A 12,480-nucleotide genomic window follows, 5' to 3' on the forward strand; every position below is an offset into this window, starting at 1 on the left:
CTGCTACTCTAGTTGTTGTGATGAAAGGAGAACAGAGTTTCTATCCTGTAGTCTGCTACTCTAGTTGTTATGATGAAAGGGGAACAGAGTTTCTATCCTGCGGCCAGAAGCAGCTCGTCTTGAGGATTACTCACTGCTGCCTGACGTACTGGCCACGGAGCAGGTTCAGACGTGTTGTGTGGTAGAGCTCTGACATCCCTCTGACAAATACTGGAACACAGGAAGTCTCTCTCATACAGGACAATAATCTATACTACCTCCTGAAGTGCACATTCCTTCACTGTATAGCCCACAAAATGTAAAAGCGTTGGATTGGTTGAGCTGGGATAGAGGGAGTTTCATTCTCTTCCTATTGAACACTATTTGAGGTTATTGAGACGTTGGGGGAGGGGGGGAGGGGGGGGGGGGGCGGAGGAGAGGGGGCAGAGGAGGAGAGGGAGCTGTGAGCTGACATTGAGTTGCCAGGTGCCAGTCCACGAAATCAAAAACACTATTTGAATAATATTCTGTCCTGCTCTAGGGGCTGGTGGGGAAAAAACAGGCCGTCCCACGAACACACTGGCGCACAAGGTTGAATTGATTTGATGAGTAAATATCTTGGTGATTCCTCTGTATAATGGTGCTGTTGTTTGTTGGCAGGGAGAGACCTCTGGGTGCTCATTCTGGGAAAGAATCCGGCTGAGCACCGGATGGGAATTCCTGAATTCAAATATGTTGGGAATATGCATGGAAATGAGGTAAGCTCATCATGGAAGCGCCGACACACACAGATACACACACAGATACACAGACACACACAGAGACACACACACACACAGACACACACACAGAGACACACACACAGAGACACACACAGACAGAAGATATTTGGCGTAGTAGCATTAAGTCATTTAATAAATGTGTTCCTAGTCAGCTGTCCAATCCAGGTCCAAGCCATCACCATTCCTGTTCACTAAACCCCCCCCCCCACCCACCAGAGGAGAGAGGATATAGAGGTGATACTGTTCTCTAAAGCCCCCCCCCCCCACCCCACCCACCCACCACCACCAGAGGAGAGAGGATATAGAGATGATACTGTTCTCTAACCCCCCCCCCCCCAGGGGCGAGAGATCATACTGTTCACTAAAGCCCCCCCCCCCCCAGAGGAGAGAGATCATACTGTTCACTAAAGCCCCCCCCCCCCTCCCCAGAGGGGAGAGGTTATAGAGATGATACTAGTCAGTGGTTTACTCTTGCTTTACCAAACAGGAAATCAAATGAATGTAGACGAGGGGGCCTCCCTCTCATATCAAACAAAAACAACTCAGCCTTGCATGTCCTCCTCTTTCCTTTGGCCTTGCTAAATGTGGAAGCAGGGGTGGACTGCTGCAGACTCACACACTGTGGTTAGGGTTGTGTGGAGATGGATGGAGAGGTCCTTAAATAGAGATGTTTCCTCATTATGTCTGGAGGGACATGCCGTGTGTGTGTGTCCCCGTCCTTCAGTCCGTGGCCTGTGGGAAAGAGAGGGCGGGGGCTGGGACCACAAAGAGTTGGTGAAGCTGAGGGCTCTGGGGCCTGGAGGGCCACGGAGGAGCAGCTGACTGTGACCCCAGCAGGAGGAGGTTGAAGAGGGGCTCTTTTCACACTGCCCCCCCCCCCCCCTTCTTGATCTCTAGTCTTTCTTCCATCCCCTCCCTATCACCCTCCGTTCCTCCACTCTGGTTCCCTCGGGTCTCCTCCTGTCTGGTTTCCCCCGGGTCTCCTCCACTCTGGTTCCCTCGGGTCTCCTCCACTCTGGTTCCCTAGGTTCTCCTCCTGTCTGGTTTCCTCGGGTCTCCTCCGGTCTGGTTTCCCCCGGGGCTCCATTGTAAGTCCCAGTCCTCCTCCAGGGGTCTGAATTAAACCCTCTTTGCAGGAGATAGCGACACCACTCTACTCTCAGACCGGGAAATCTGATGAAGAGGAATGAGGTCGAGAAGACTCCGGCCAACGCACAGCAGATACGCACAGCAGATACGCACAGAGAGGGAGAGAAAGCTGCTCTTCAGCATTACTGTAATAAACAAACACTAACAGGCTTTATTAGTAATAAGATAAACAACTACGTATCATGTTTGTTTTTTAAACTAAAACGTGCTCATAGTTTACTTCATTGTCCCCATAGGGACAAATGTGTTTTTACGGTCTATGTATATACAGTACCAGTCAAAGGTTTGGACACCTACTCATTCCAGGGTTTTTCTTTATTTTTACAGTTTTCTACATTGTAGAATAATAGTGAAGACATCGAGACTATGAAATAACACAGATAGTTGAGAGAATGCCAAGAATGTGCAAAGCTGTCATCAAGGCAAAGAGTAGCTACTTTGAAGAATCTGGAACAAAAAAAATGATATTTTGATTTGTTTAATCAAAATGTATTTCAGATTCTTCAAAGTAGCTACTCGTTGCCTTGACAGCTTTGCATATTCTTGGCATTCTCTCAACTATCTTGTGTTATTTCATAGTCTCGATGTCTTCACTATTATTCTACAATGAAGAAAAGGGTTCAAAAAGACAGGGTCACAGAGGGATTCTGGGTAGTCTGAAACACTAAAGTGTACACCTCACACATGGATATGGCCTTAAAGAAGAAGACACTTGTACCATGTCAGATACAGAGTTGAAATGTATTACATTTTGAGTTTGCTTCCTAATATTACACTTTATATACATCACAGAAAACTGAAATATAACACAACTGCTTGAAATAGAAACACCAGATTTTCGACATTTTAATAAAATTGTTTATGAATTATGAAAAATATGAATGATGTTCCCGGTAGTCTAGAGGACAATGTGGTCATTTGATTGCAGGAAGGGGTTGTAAAAGGTATGTACAGGTTTCCTGTTTGTCAGCTTGAAAGACGCCATCTTGAAATGTGTCAGTTGGAAGGGAATGAACCGTTTTTAACTCTGTTGCACCATCCTGCAGTTCCACCTGTTGAACGCCCAGTCAGAAGCTTCCTTCAGAACAGTGATGGCCGATCTCAACCGCAAAGAGACAATATGGGTGTATGTCTGTGATCCAGCCCAGCAGTAACACACCTCGTTCAGATTATTGGCTTATCCTAGTCTTTTAATTAAAGGGATATTTCGGGATTTTGGCATTGAGGCCCTTTTTATCTACTTTCCCCAGAGTCAGATGAACTTGTGGATAAAATTTGTCTCAGCGTGTAGTTTGAAGCAAGTTGCTAACGAGTGCAGTTGCTAGCTAGCGCTAGTGCAGTTGCTAGCGAACCTACATCGAACTTCTTTAATACTGGACATCGACAAGTTCATCTGACTCTGGGGAAGTAGACAAAGGGCCTCGTTGCTAAAATGCCGACATATCCCTTTAAGACTGATTAGTTAAATCAGGTCAGGTGTGTTACTGCTTGGTTGGGACAAAAGCCTGCACCCACACCACGACGCCTGCAGATAGAAATGGTTGACCCCTACTTTAGTGAGATGGAATGGACTTGTGACAAAATGGAGGGTGTGTAATAAGTGGAAATAAGACTTACTGTAAATAGACGTGACTCTGAGGAGTCTGCTGCTAGAAGACTTAAAGGCCCTAAGACAGCTAACGGTACTATGACTCAGACTGAGAGGCCCCAAGACAGCTAGTGGTGGTGGTGGTGGTGGTAGTAGTAGACTGAGAGGCCCCAAGACAGCTAGTAGTGGTGGTGGTGGTGATGGTAGTAGTAGACTGAGAGGCCCCAAGACAGCTAGTGGTGGTGATGGTAGTAGTAGACTGAGAGGCCCCAAGACAGCTAGTGGTGGTGGTGGTGATGGTAGTAGTAGACTGAGAGGCCCCAAGACAGCTAGTGGTGGTGATGGTTGTAGTAGACTGAGTGGCCCCAAGACAGCTAGTGGTGGTGGTAGTAGTAGACTGAGGCCCCAAGACAGCTAGTGGTGGTGGTAGTAGACTGAGAGGCCCCAAGACAGCTAGTGGTGGTGGTAGTAGACTGAGAGGCCCCAAGACAGCTAGTGGTGGTGGTAGTAGACTGAGAGGCCCCAAGACAGCTAGTGGTGGTGGTAGTAGACTGAGGCCCCAAGACAGCTAGTGGTGGTGGTAGTAGACTGAGAGGCCCCAAGACAGCTAGTGGTGGTGGTGGTAGTAGACTGAGGCCCCAAGACAGCTAGTGGTGGTGGTAGTAGTAGACTGAGGCCCCAAGACAGCTAGTGGTGGTGGTGGTAGTAGACTGAGGCCCCAAGACAGCTAGTGGTGGTGGTAGTAGACTGAGAGAACCCAAGACAGCTAGTGGTGGTGGTAGTTGTAGACTGAGGCCCCAAGACAGCTAGTGGTGGTGGTGGTAGTAGACTGAGGCCCCAAGACAGCTAGTGGTGGTGGTGGTAGTAGACTGAGGCCCCAAGACAGCTAGTGGTGGTGGTAGTAGTAGACTGAGGCCCCAAGACAGCTAGTGGTGGTGGTAGTAGTAGACTGAGGCCCCAAGACAGCTAGTGGTGGTGGTAGTAGACTGAGAGGCCCCAGGACAGCTAGTGGTGGTGGTGGTAGTAGACTGAGGCCCCAAGACAGCTAGTGGTGGTAGTAGTAGTAGACTGAGGCCCCAAGACAGCTAGTGGTGGTGGTAGTAGACTGAGAGGCCCCAAGACAGCTAGTGGTGGTAGTAGTAGTAGACTGAGGCCCCAAGACAGCTAGTGGTGGTGGTGGTAGTAGTAGACTGAGGCCCCAAGACAGCTAGTGGTGGTGGTGGTGGTGATGGTAGTAGTAGACTGAGAGGCCCCAAGACAGGTAGTGGTGGTAGTAGTAGACTGAGAGGCCCCAAGACAGCTAGTGGTGGTGGTGGTGGTGGTGATGGTAGTAGTAGACTGAGAGGCCCCAAGACAGCTAGTAGTGGTAGTGGTGGTGGTGGTAGACTGAGAGGCCCCAAGACAGCTAGTGGTGGTGGTAGTAGTAGACTGAGAGGCCCCAAGACAGCTAGTGGTGGTGGTAGTAGTAGACTGAGAGGCCCCAAGACAGCTAGTGGTGGTGGTAGTAGTAGACTGAGAGGCCCCAAGACAGCTAGTGGCGGTGGTGGTAGTAGACAGAGGCCCCAAGACAGCTAGTGGTGGTGGTAGTAGTAGACTGAGAGGCCCCAAGACAGCTAGTGGTGGTGGTAGACTGAGAGGCCCCAAGACAGCTAGTGGTGGTGGTAGACTGAGAGGCCCCAAGACAGCTAGTGGCGGTGGTGGTAGTAGACAGAGGCCCCAAGACAGCTAGTGGTGGTGGTAGTAGTAGACTGAGAGGCCCAAGACAGCTAGTGGTGGTGGTAGACTGAGAGGCCCCAAGACAGCTAGTGGTGGTGGTAGTAGACTGAGGCCCCAAGACAGCTAGTGGTGGTGGTAGTAGTAGTAGACTGAGGCCCCAAGACAGCTAGTGGTGGTGGTAGACTGAGAGGCCCCAAGACAGCTAGTGGTGATGGTAGTAGTAGACTGAGGCCCCAAGACAGCTAGTGGTGGTGGTAGTAGTAGACTGAGGCCCCAAGACAGCTAGTGGTGGTGGTAGTAGTAGACTGAGGCCCCAAGACAGCTAGTGGTGGTGGTAGTAGACTGAGGCCCCAAGACAGCTAGTGGTGGTGGTAGTAGACTGAGGCGCCAAGACAGCTAGTGGTGGTGGTAGTAGACTGAGGCCCCAAGACAGCTAGTGGTGGTGGTAGTAGACTGAGGCCCCAAGACAGCTAGTGGTGGTGGTGGTAGTAGACTGAGGCCCCAAGACAGCTAGTGGTGGTGGTAGTAGACTGAGGCCCCAAGACAGCTAGTGGTGGTGGTAGTAGACTGAGGCCCCAAGACAGCTAGTGGTGGTGGTAGTAGACTGAGAGGCCCCAAGACAGCTAGTGGTGGTGGTAGTAGACTGAGGCCCCAAGACAGCTAGTGGTGGTGGTAGTAGACTGAGAGGCCCCAAGACAGCTAGTGGTGGTGGTGGTAGTAGACTGAGGCCCCAAGACAGCTAGTGGTGGTAGTAGTAGTAGACTGAGGCCCCAAGACAGCTAGTGGTGGTGGTAGTAGACTGAGGCCCCAAGACAGCTAGTGGTGGTGGTAGTAGTAGACTGAGGCCCCAAGACAGCTAGTGGTGGTGGTAGTAGACTGAGGCCCCAAGACAGCTAGTGGTGGTGGTAGTAGACTGAGGCCCCAAGACAGCTAGTGGTGGTGGTAGACTGAGGCCCCAAGACAGCTAGTGGTGGTGGTAGTAGACTGAGGCCCCAAGACAGCTAGTGGTGGTAGTAGACTGAGAGGCCCCAAGACAGCTAGTGGTGGTAGTAGTAGTAGACTGAGGCCCCAAGACAGCTAGTGGTGGTGGTAGTAGACTGAGAGGCCCCAAGACAGCTAGTGGTGGTGGTAGTAGTAGACTGAGGCCCCAAGACAGCTAGTGGTGGTGGTAGTAGACTGAGGCCCCAAGACAGCTAGTGGTGGTGGTGGTAGTAGACTGAGGCCCCAAGACAGCTAGTGGTGGTGGTAGACTGAGGCCCCAAGACAGCTAGTGGTGGTGGTAGTAGACTGAGGCCCCAAGACAGCTAGTGGTGGTAGTAGACTGAGAGGCCCCAAGACAGCTAGTGGTGGTGGTAGTAGTAGTAGACTGAGGCCCCAAGACAGCTAGTGGTGGTAGTAGACTGAGAGGCCCCAAGACAGCTAGTGGTAGTAGTAGACTGAGGCCCCAAGACAGCTAGTGGTGGTAGTAGACTGAGAGGCCCCAAGACAGCTAGTGGTAGTAGTAGACTGAGAGGCCCCAAGACAGCTAGTGGTGGTAGTAGACTGAGAGGCCCCAAGACAGCTAGTGGTGGTAGTAGACTGAGAGGCCCCAAGACAGCTAGTGGTAGTAGTAGTAGACTGAGAGGCCCCAAGACAGCTAGTGGTGGTAGTAGACTGAGAGGCCCCAAGACAGCTAGTGGTAGTAGTAGTAGACTGAGAGGCCCCAAGACAGCTAGTGGTGGTGGTAGTAGTAGACTGAGAGGCCCCAAGACAGCTAGTGGTGGTAGTAGTAGTAGACTGAGAGGCCCCAAGACAGCTAGTGGTGGTGGTAGTAGTAGACTGAGAGGCCCCAAGACAGCTAGTGGTGGAGGTAGTAGTAGACTGAGGCCCCAAGACAGCTAGTGGTGGTGGTGGTAGACTGAGAGGCCCCAAGACAGCTAGTGGTAGTAGTAGACTGAGAGGCCCCAAGACAGCTAGTGGTGGAAGAAGGGTCGTACTGAACCTGAAGGAGCGAGTCGCTGCTTTGATGTTTGCAGAGGTTGACTGGGTGTTGTCCAGGGTCACGCTAAGGTTGTTTATGCTCTGGAAGGGGGACGCCGTGGAGTTGTCAACCGGGATGGAGAGGTCTTGGACCGAACAGGCGCTTCCCCCGGGAGGAAGAGCAGCTCCGTGTTGTTGACCTTAAGGTAGTGGGCCGACATCCAAGCTGAGATGTCTGTCTGGCACGCAGAGATACCTGTCGACACCTGGGTGTCAGAAGGAGAAGAGTAGCTGAGTGTCATCCTCATAGCAGTGATGGGAGAGACCATATGAGGGAGCAGAGTGACTTGGTTTATAGAGAGAGGAGGAGAGGGCCTAGAACTAAATTTAAACCAAAAACAAATGGCACCCTATTTCTCTTTTATAGTGCACTATTATTATTTAATTTTTTTACCTGATCCCTATCAAAAGAAGTGCACTACATAGGGAATAGTGTGCTATTTGGGACGCATTAAGCCAGTAGACACATTTCCACCTCCATTTGACCATTTTACTTCTGTCTTAAATGATGTCGCTTCTGGCTGGCTGAGGGAAAAACACGGCTGTTAGAACGAGCTGTTAGCGAGGTATAAACACTGCTGTGAATATTCTCTCTCTCTCAGTAGTAGTAGTAGTGTTTCTATTTTTACTCTCAACTTTGCAACTTTATGAGGCGAGTCGGCGCTGCTTGGTTTCTGATGGTTTTATGAGGAGAGTCGGCGCTGCTTGGTTTGATTTCTGATGGTTTTATGAGGAGAGTCGGCGCTGCTTGGTTTGATTTCTGATGGTTTTATGAGGAGAGTCGGCGCTGCTTGGCTTCTGATGGTTTTATGAGGAGAGTCGGCGCTGCTTGGTTTCTGATGGTTTTATGAGGAGAGTCGGCGCTGCTTGGTTTCTGATGGTTTTATGAGGAGAGTCGGCGCTGCTTGGTTTCTGATGGTTTTATGAGGAGAGTCGGCGCTGCTTGGCTTCTGATGGTTTTATGAGGAGAGTCGGCGCTGCTTGGTTTCTGATGGTTTTATGAGGCGAGTCGGCGCTGCTTGGTTTCTGATGGTTTTATGAGGAGAGTCGGCGCTGCTTGGTTTCTGATGGTTTTATGAGGAGAGTCGGCGCTGCTTGGCTTCTGATGGTTTTATGAGGAGAGTCGGCGCTGCTTGGTTTCTGATGGTTTTATGAGGAGAGTCGGCGCTGCTTGGTTTCTGATGGTTTTATGAGGAGAGTCGGCGCTGCTTGGCTTCTGATGGTTTTATGAGGAGAGTCGGCGCTGCTTGGTTTCTGATGGTTTTATGAGGAGAGTCGGCGCTGTTTGGTTTCTGATGGTTTTATGAGGAGAGTCGGCGCTGCTTGGTTTCTGATGGTTTTATGAGGAGAGTCGGCGCTGCTTGGTTTCTGATGGTTTTATGAGGAGAGTCGGCGCTGCTTGGCTTCTGATGGTTTTATGAGGAGAGTCGGCGCTGCTTGGTTTCTGATGGTTTTATGAGGAGAGTCGGCGCTGCTTGGTTTCTGATGGTTTTATGAGGAGAGTCGGCGCTGCTTGGTTTCTGATGGTTTTATGAGGAGAGTCGGCGCTGCTTGGTTTCTGATGGTTTTATGAGGAGAGTCGGCGCTGCTTGGTTTCTGATGGTTTTATGAGGAGAGTCGGCGCTGCTTGGCTTCTGATGGTTTTATGAGGAGAGTCGGCGCTGCTTGGCTTCTGATGGTTTTATGAGGCGAGTCGGCACTGCTTGGTTTCTGATGGTTTTATGAGGCGAGTCGGCGCTGCTTGGTTTCTGATGGTTTTATGAGGCGAGTCGGCGCTGCTTGGTTTCTGATGGTTTTATGAGGAGAGTCGGCGCTGCTTGGTTTCTGATGGTTTTATGAGGAGAGTCGGCGCTGCTTGGTTTCTGATGGTTTTATGAGGAGAGTCGGCGCTGCTTGGCTTCTGATGGTTTTATGAGGCGAGTCGGCGCTGCTTGGTTTCTGATGGTTTTATGAGGCGAGTCGGCGCTGCTTGGTTTCTGATGGTTTTATGAGGAGAGTCGGCGCTGCTTGGTTTCTGATGGTTTTATGACGAGAGTCGGCGCTGCTTGGCTTCTGATGGTTTTATGAGGCGAGTCGGCGCTGCTTGGCTTCTGATGGTTTTATGAGGAGAGTCGGCGCTGCTTGGTTTCTGATGGTTTTATGAGGAGAGTCGGCGCTGCTTGGTTTCTGATGGTTTTATGAGGAGAGTCGGCGCTGCTTGGTTTCTGATGGTTTTATGAGGAGAGTCGGCGCTGCTTGGTTTCTGATGGTTTTATGAGGAGAGTCGGCGCTGCTTGGTTTCTGATGGTGTTATGAGGAGAGGAGCGTGGCTGTGTGGTTAGAGCCACCCTAGGGTTGTCAACAGTTTAGGGGAGGGGTGGTTAGAGCCACCCTAGGGTTGTCAACAGTTTAGGGGAGGGGTGGTTAGAGCCACCCTAGGGTTGTCAACAGTTTAGGGGAGGGGTGGTTAGCCACCCTAGGGCTGTCAACAGTTTAGGGGAGGGGTGGTTAGAGCCACCCTAGGGCTGTCAACAGTTTAGGGGAGGGGTGGTTAGAGCCACCCTAGGGTTGTCAACAGTTTAGGGGAGGGGTGGTTAGAGCCACCCTAGGGTTGTCAACAGTTTAGGGGAGGGGTGGTTAGAGCCACCCTAGGGTTGTCAACAGTTTAGGGGAGGGGTGGTTAGAGCAACCCTAGGGTTGTCAACAGTTTAGGGGAGGGGTGGTTAGAGCCACCCTAGGGTTGTCAACAGTTTAGGGGAGGGGTGGTTAGAGCCACCCTGGGGTGTCAACAGTTTAGGGGAGACGTGGTTAGAGCCACCCTGGGGTTGTCAACAGTTTAGGGGAGGGGTGGTTAGAGCCACCCTAGGGTTGTCAACAGTTTATGGGAGGGGTGGTTAGCCCCCCTAGGGCTGTCAATAGTTTAGGGGAGGGGTGGAGGGTATGCTTCTGTTTCTAGAGTCCAATGTTGTACACCTGACAGCTGAACTACCCCTGAAGGGGTACATCACGGCTCTGTCCCAAATGGCGCTCTATTCCCTATGTAGTACACTATTTCTGACAGGGGTCTTGTAAAAATGAATGCATTACATAGGGTCTGATTTGGGACTCAACCCACATCTGTAATGTAACACTCTCCAATCCTCTCCTCTCCCACTACTCCTCCTATCAGACAGGGCCAGCATTACTCCTCCTATCAGACAGGGCCAGCATTACTCCTACAGTCAGACAGGGCCAGCATTACTCCTACAGTCAGACAGGGCCAGCATTACTCGTCCTATCAGGCAGGGCCAGCATTACTCGTCCTATCAGGCAGGGCCAGCATTACTCGTCCTATCAGGCAGGGCCAGCATTACTCGTCCTATCAGGCAGGGCCAGCATTACTCGTCCTATCAGGCAGGGCCAGCATTACTCGTCCTATCAGACAGGGCCAGCACTACTGCTGCTCTCTGACTGGACCAGCACTTGGCACTGAGGGACCTAAACCCCCCTCCTCCATCCCCTCCAGGCTTCACTGTAACTAGACTTCCAAATCCCAGCATAGATCAGTAGTCAGTCAGTCCCCGGGAGCAGCCTTAAGGACCGTCACAAATAGCACCCTATCCACTATGTAGGGCACTACTGACCAGGACCCTGGGCTCTACTGTAAAGTAGTGCCCTGTATAGGGAATAGGATGTAATATTACTGTAGCTCCTTCCTCTAAGCTGAATGGACATGGTTAAGAGATACCAGATGAGGCCTTTCCTCTCATTTCCCCCCAGCTGGGATGTAGCAGAGCGATGTCACGGCGATGTCACACTGCCTCTACTTCACCTGGGGGCACACAGGACATGTTCTGCTGCTCTGACGGGTACACACACACACACACACACACTCATTCATTTTTTTCTCTCTGACTATCCATTCAGAAGACTAGGCCTGAGGGCTAGCCGTGCTCCACTGTTGTAGCCTGAATAGAATGGAGCATTCTAGAATACCACAGTGCTCAGTGGACGGAGACACAATGGAACTACAATGTGCTGTTGCTTAGGGATGGAACCATATGAATTCCGTTAGCTCCCCTGATTCTAGTTCCGGAAGCTCTGGAGTTCTAGCCAGGGTTTTCTATTTGTGACAATCATTACTAACGGGAGTTAACCATTCTGTGTGTTTGATCTTTGGACCAGTAGGTGAACTACTTTCCTTCTCCTCGGCAGATTGAGTAGAAATGAAATAAACTAATCGTGCTCCTTTCTTCAAATGTTATTCAGCCTCTTCAAAACAGGTGACACTGCCCCCAAAACTGACATGTTTGGCACAGAATCATTTGACTTATAGACCCATTTGAATATAGAGACGTGACATGGGACTTAGCAAACAAAACCCTCTAAAACGATGATGACTCCTCTTCAATCACACATACAGAGCTTGCAGTAATGGTGGTCCATCCACAATGTCTTAGCAAATCAAGAACAACTTGTATCGTGGCATTTTTAACCTTGATCCAATGCTATTAACCTTGAACCAAACTATTCACATCTCAGCTGTCTTCTAATGAGTTTCTCTTGGCTCTTATCATGCATGTTATACTGTTATATCACAGTCCAGTACACCCTGTTTCTCTGTTTTGAAGTTTGCCCCATCTATCTTGAGGGCTTGAACAGTTCAAATATGTTGTCAGGCAGCGTCAGGGGGTTGAGGGCGGCACCAGGGGGTTGAGGGCGGCGACAGGTGGTTGAGGGCGGCGTCAGGTGGTTGAGGGCGGCGCCAGGGGGTTGAGGGCGGCGCCAGGGGGGTGAGGGAGGCGCCAGGGGGTTGAGGGCGGCGCCAGGGGGTTGAGGGAGGCGCCAGGGGGTTGAGGGTGGCGCCAGGTGGTTGAGGGCGGCGTCAGGTGGTTGAGGGCGGCGCCAGGTGGTTGAGGGCGGCGTCAGGGGGTTGAGGGCGGCGCCAGGTGGTTGAGGGCGGCGCCAGGTGGTTGAGGGCGGCGTCAGGTGGTTGAGGGCGGCGCCAGGTGGTTGAGGGCGGCGTCAGGGGGTTGAGGGCGGCGCCAGGTGGTTGAGGGCGGCGCCAGGGGGTTGAGGGCGGCGCCAGGGGGTTGAGGGCGGCGCCAGGGGGTTGAGGGCGGCGCCAGGGGGTTGAGGGCGGCGCCAGGGGGTTGAGGGCGGCGCCAGGGGGTTGAGGGCGGCGCCAGGGGGTTGAGGGCGGCGCCAGGGGGTTGAGGGCGGCGCCAGGGGGTTGAGGGCGGCGTCAGGTGGTTGAGGGCGGCGTCAGGGGGTTGAAGGCGGCGCCAG

The 12,480-nt window shown here is 51.7% G+C and overlaps 3 protein-coding genes across 3 annotated transcripts in view; all 3 read left to right on the forward strand.

Moving 5' to 3' along the window:
- The window catches only part of LOC139392878 (beta-2-microglobulin-like), a 321,541-nt gene that overhangs the window by 177,248 nt on the left and 131,813 nt on the right, over nucleotides 1-12,480 (forward strand). The gene's annotated exons all lie outside the window — the stretch shown is intronic.
- Nucleotides 1-12,480, forward strand: part of LOC139392874 (beta-2-microglobulin-like) — a 613,933-nt gene that overhangs the window by 143,169 nt on the left and 458,284 nt on the right. The gene's annotated exons all lie outside the window — the stretch shown is intronic.
- The window catches only part of LOC139392881 (carboxypeptidase M-like), an 83,327-nt gene that overhangs the window by 23,158 nt on the left and 47,689 nt on the right, over nucleotides 1-12,480 (forward strand). Inside the window, exon 3 of the mRNA XM_071141199.1 lies at nucleotides 640-737. Coding sequence (XP_070997300.1) covers nucleotides 640-737 — 98 coding nt within the window. The remainder of the gene's footprint in view (nucleotides 1-639; nucleotides 738-12,480) is intronic.

This window comes from Oncorhynchus clarkii, chromosome 33 (genome assembly GCF_045791955.1).
Source record: "Oncorhynchus clarkii lewisi isolate Uvic-CL-2024 chromosome 33, UVic_Ocla_1.0, whole genome shotgun sequence".
Classification (NCBI taxonomy): Eukaryota; Metazoa; Chordata; class Actinopteri; order Salmoniformes; family Salmonidae; genus Oncorhynchus; species Oncorhynchus clarkii.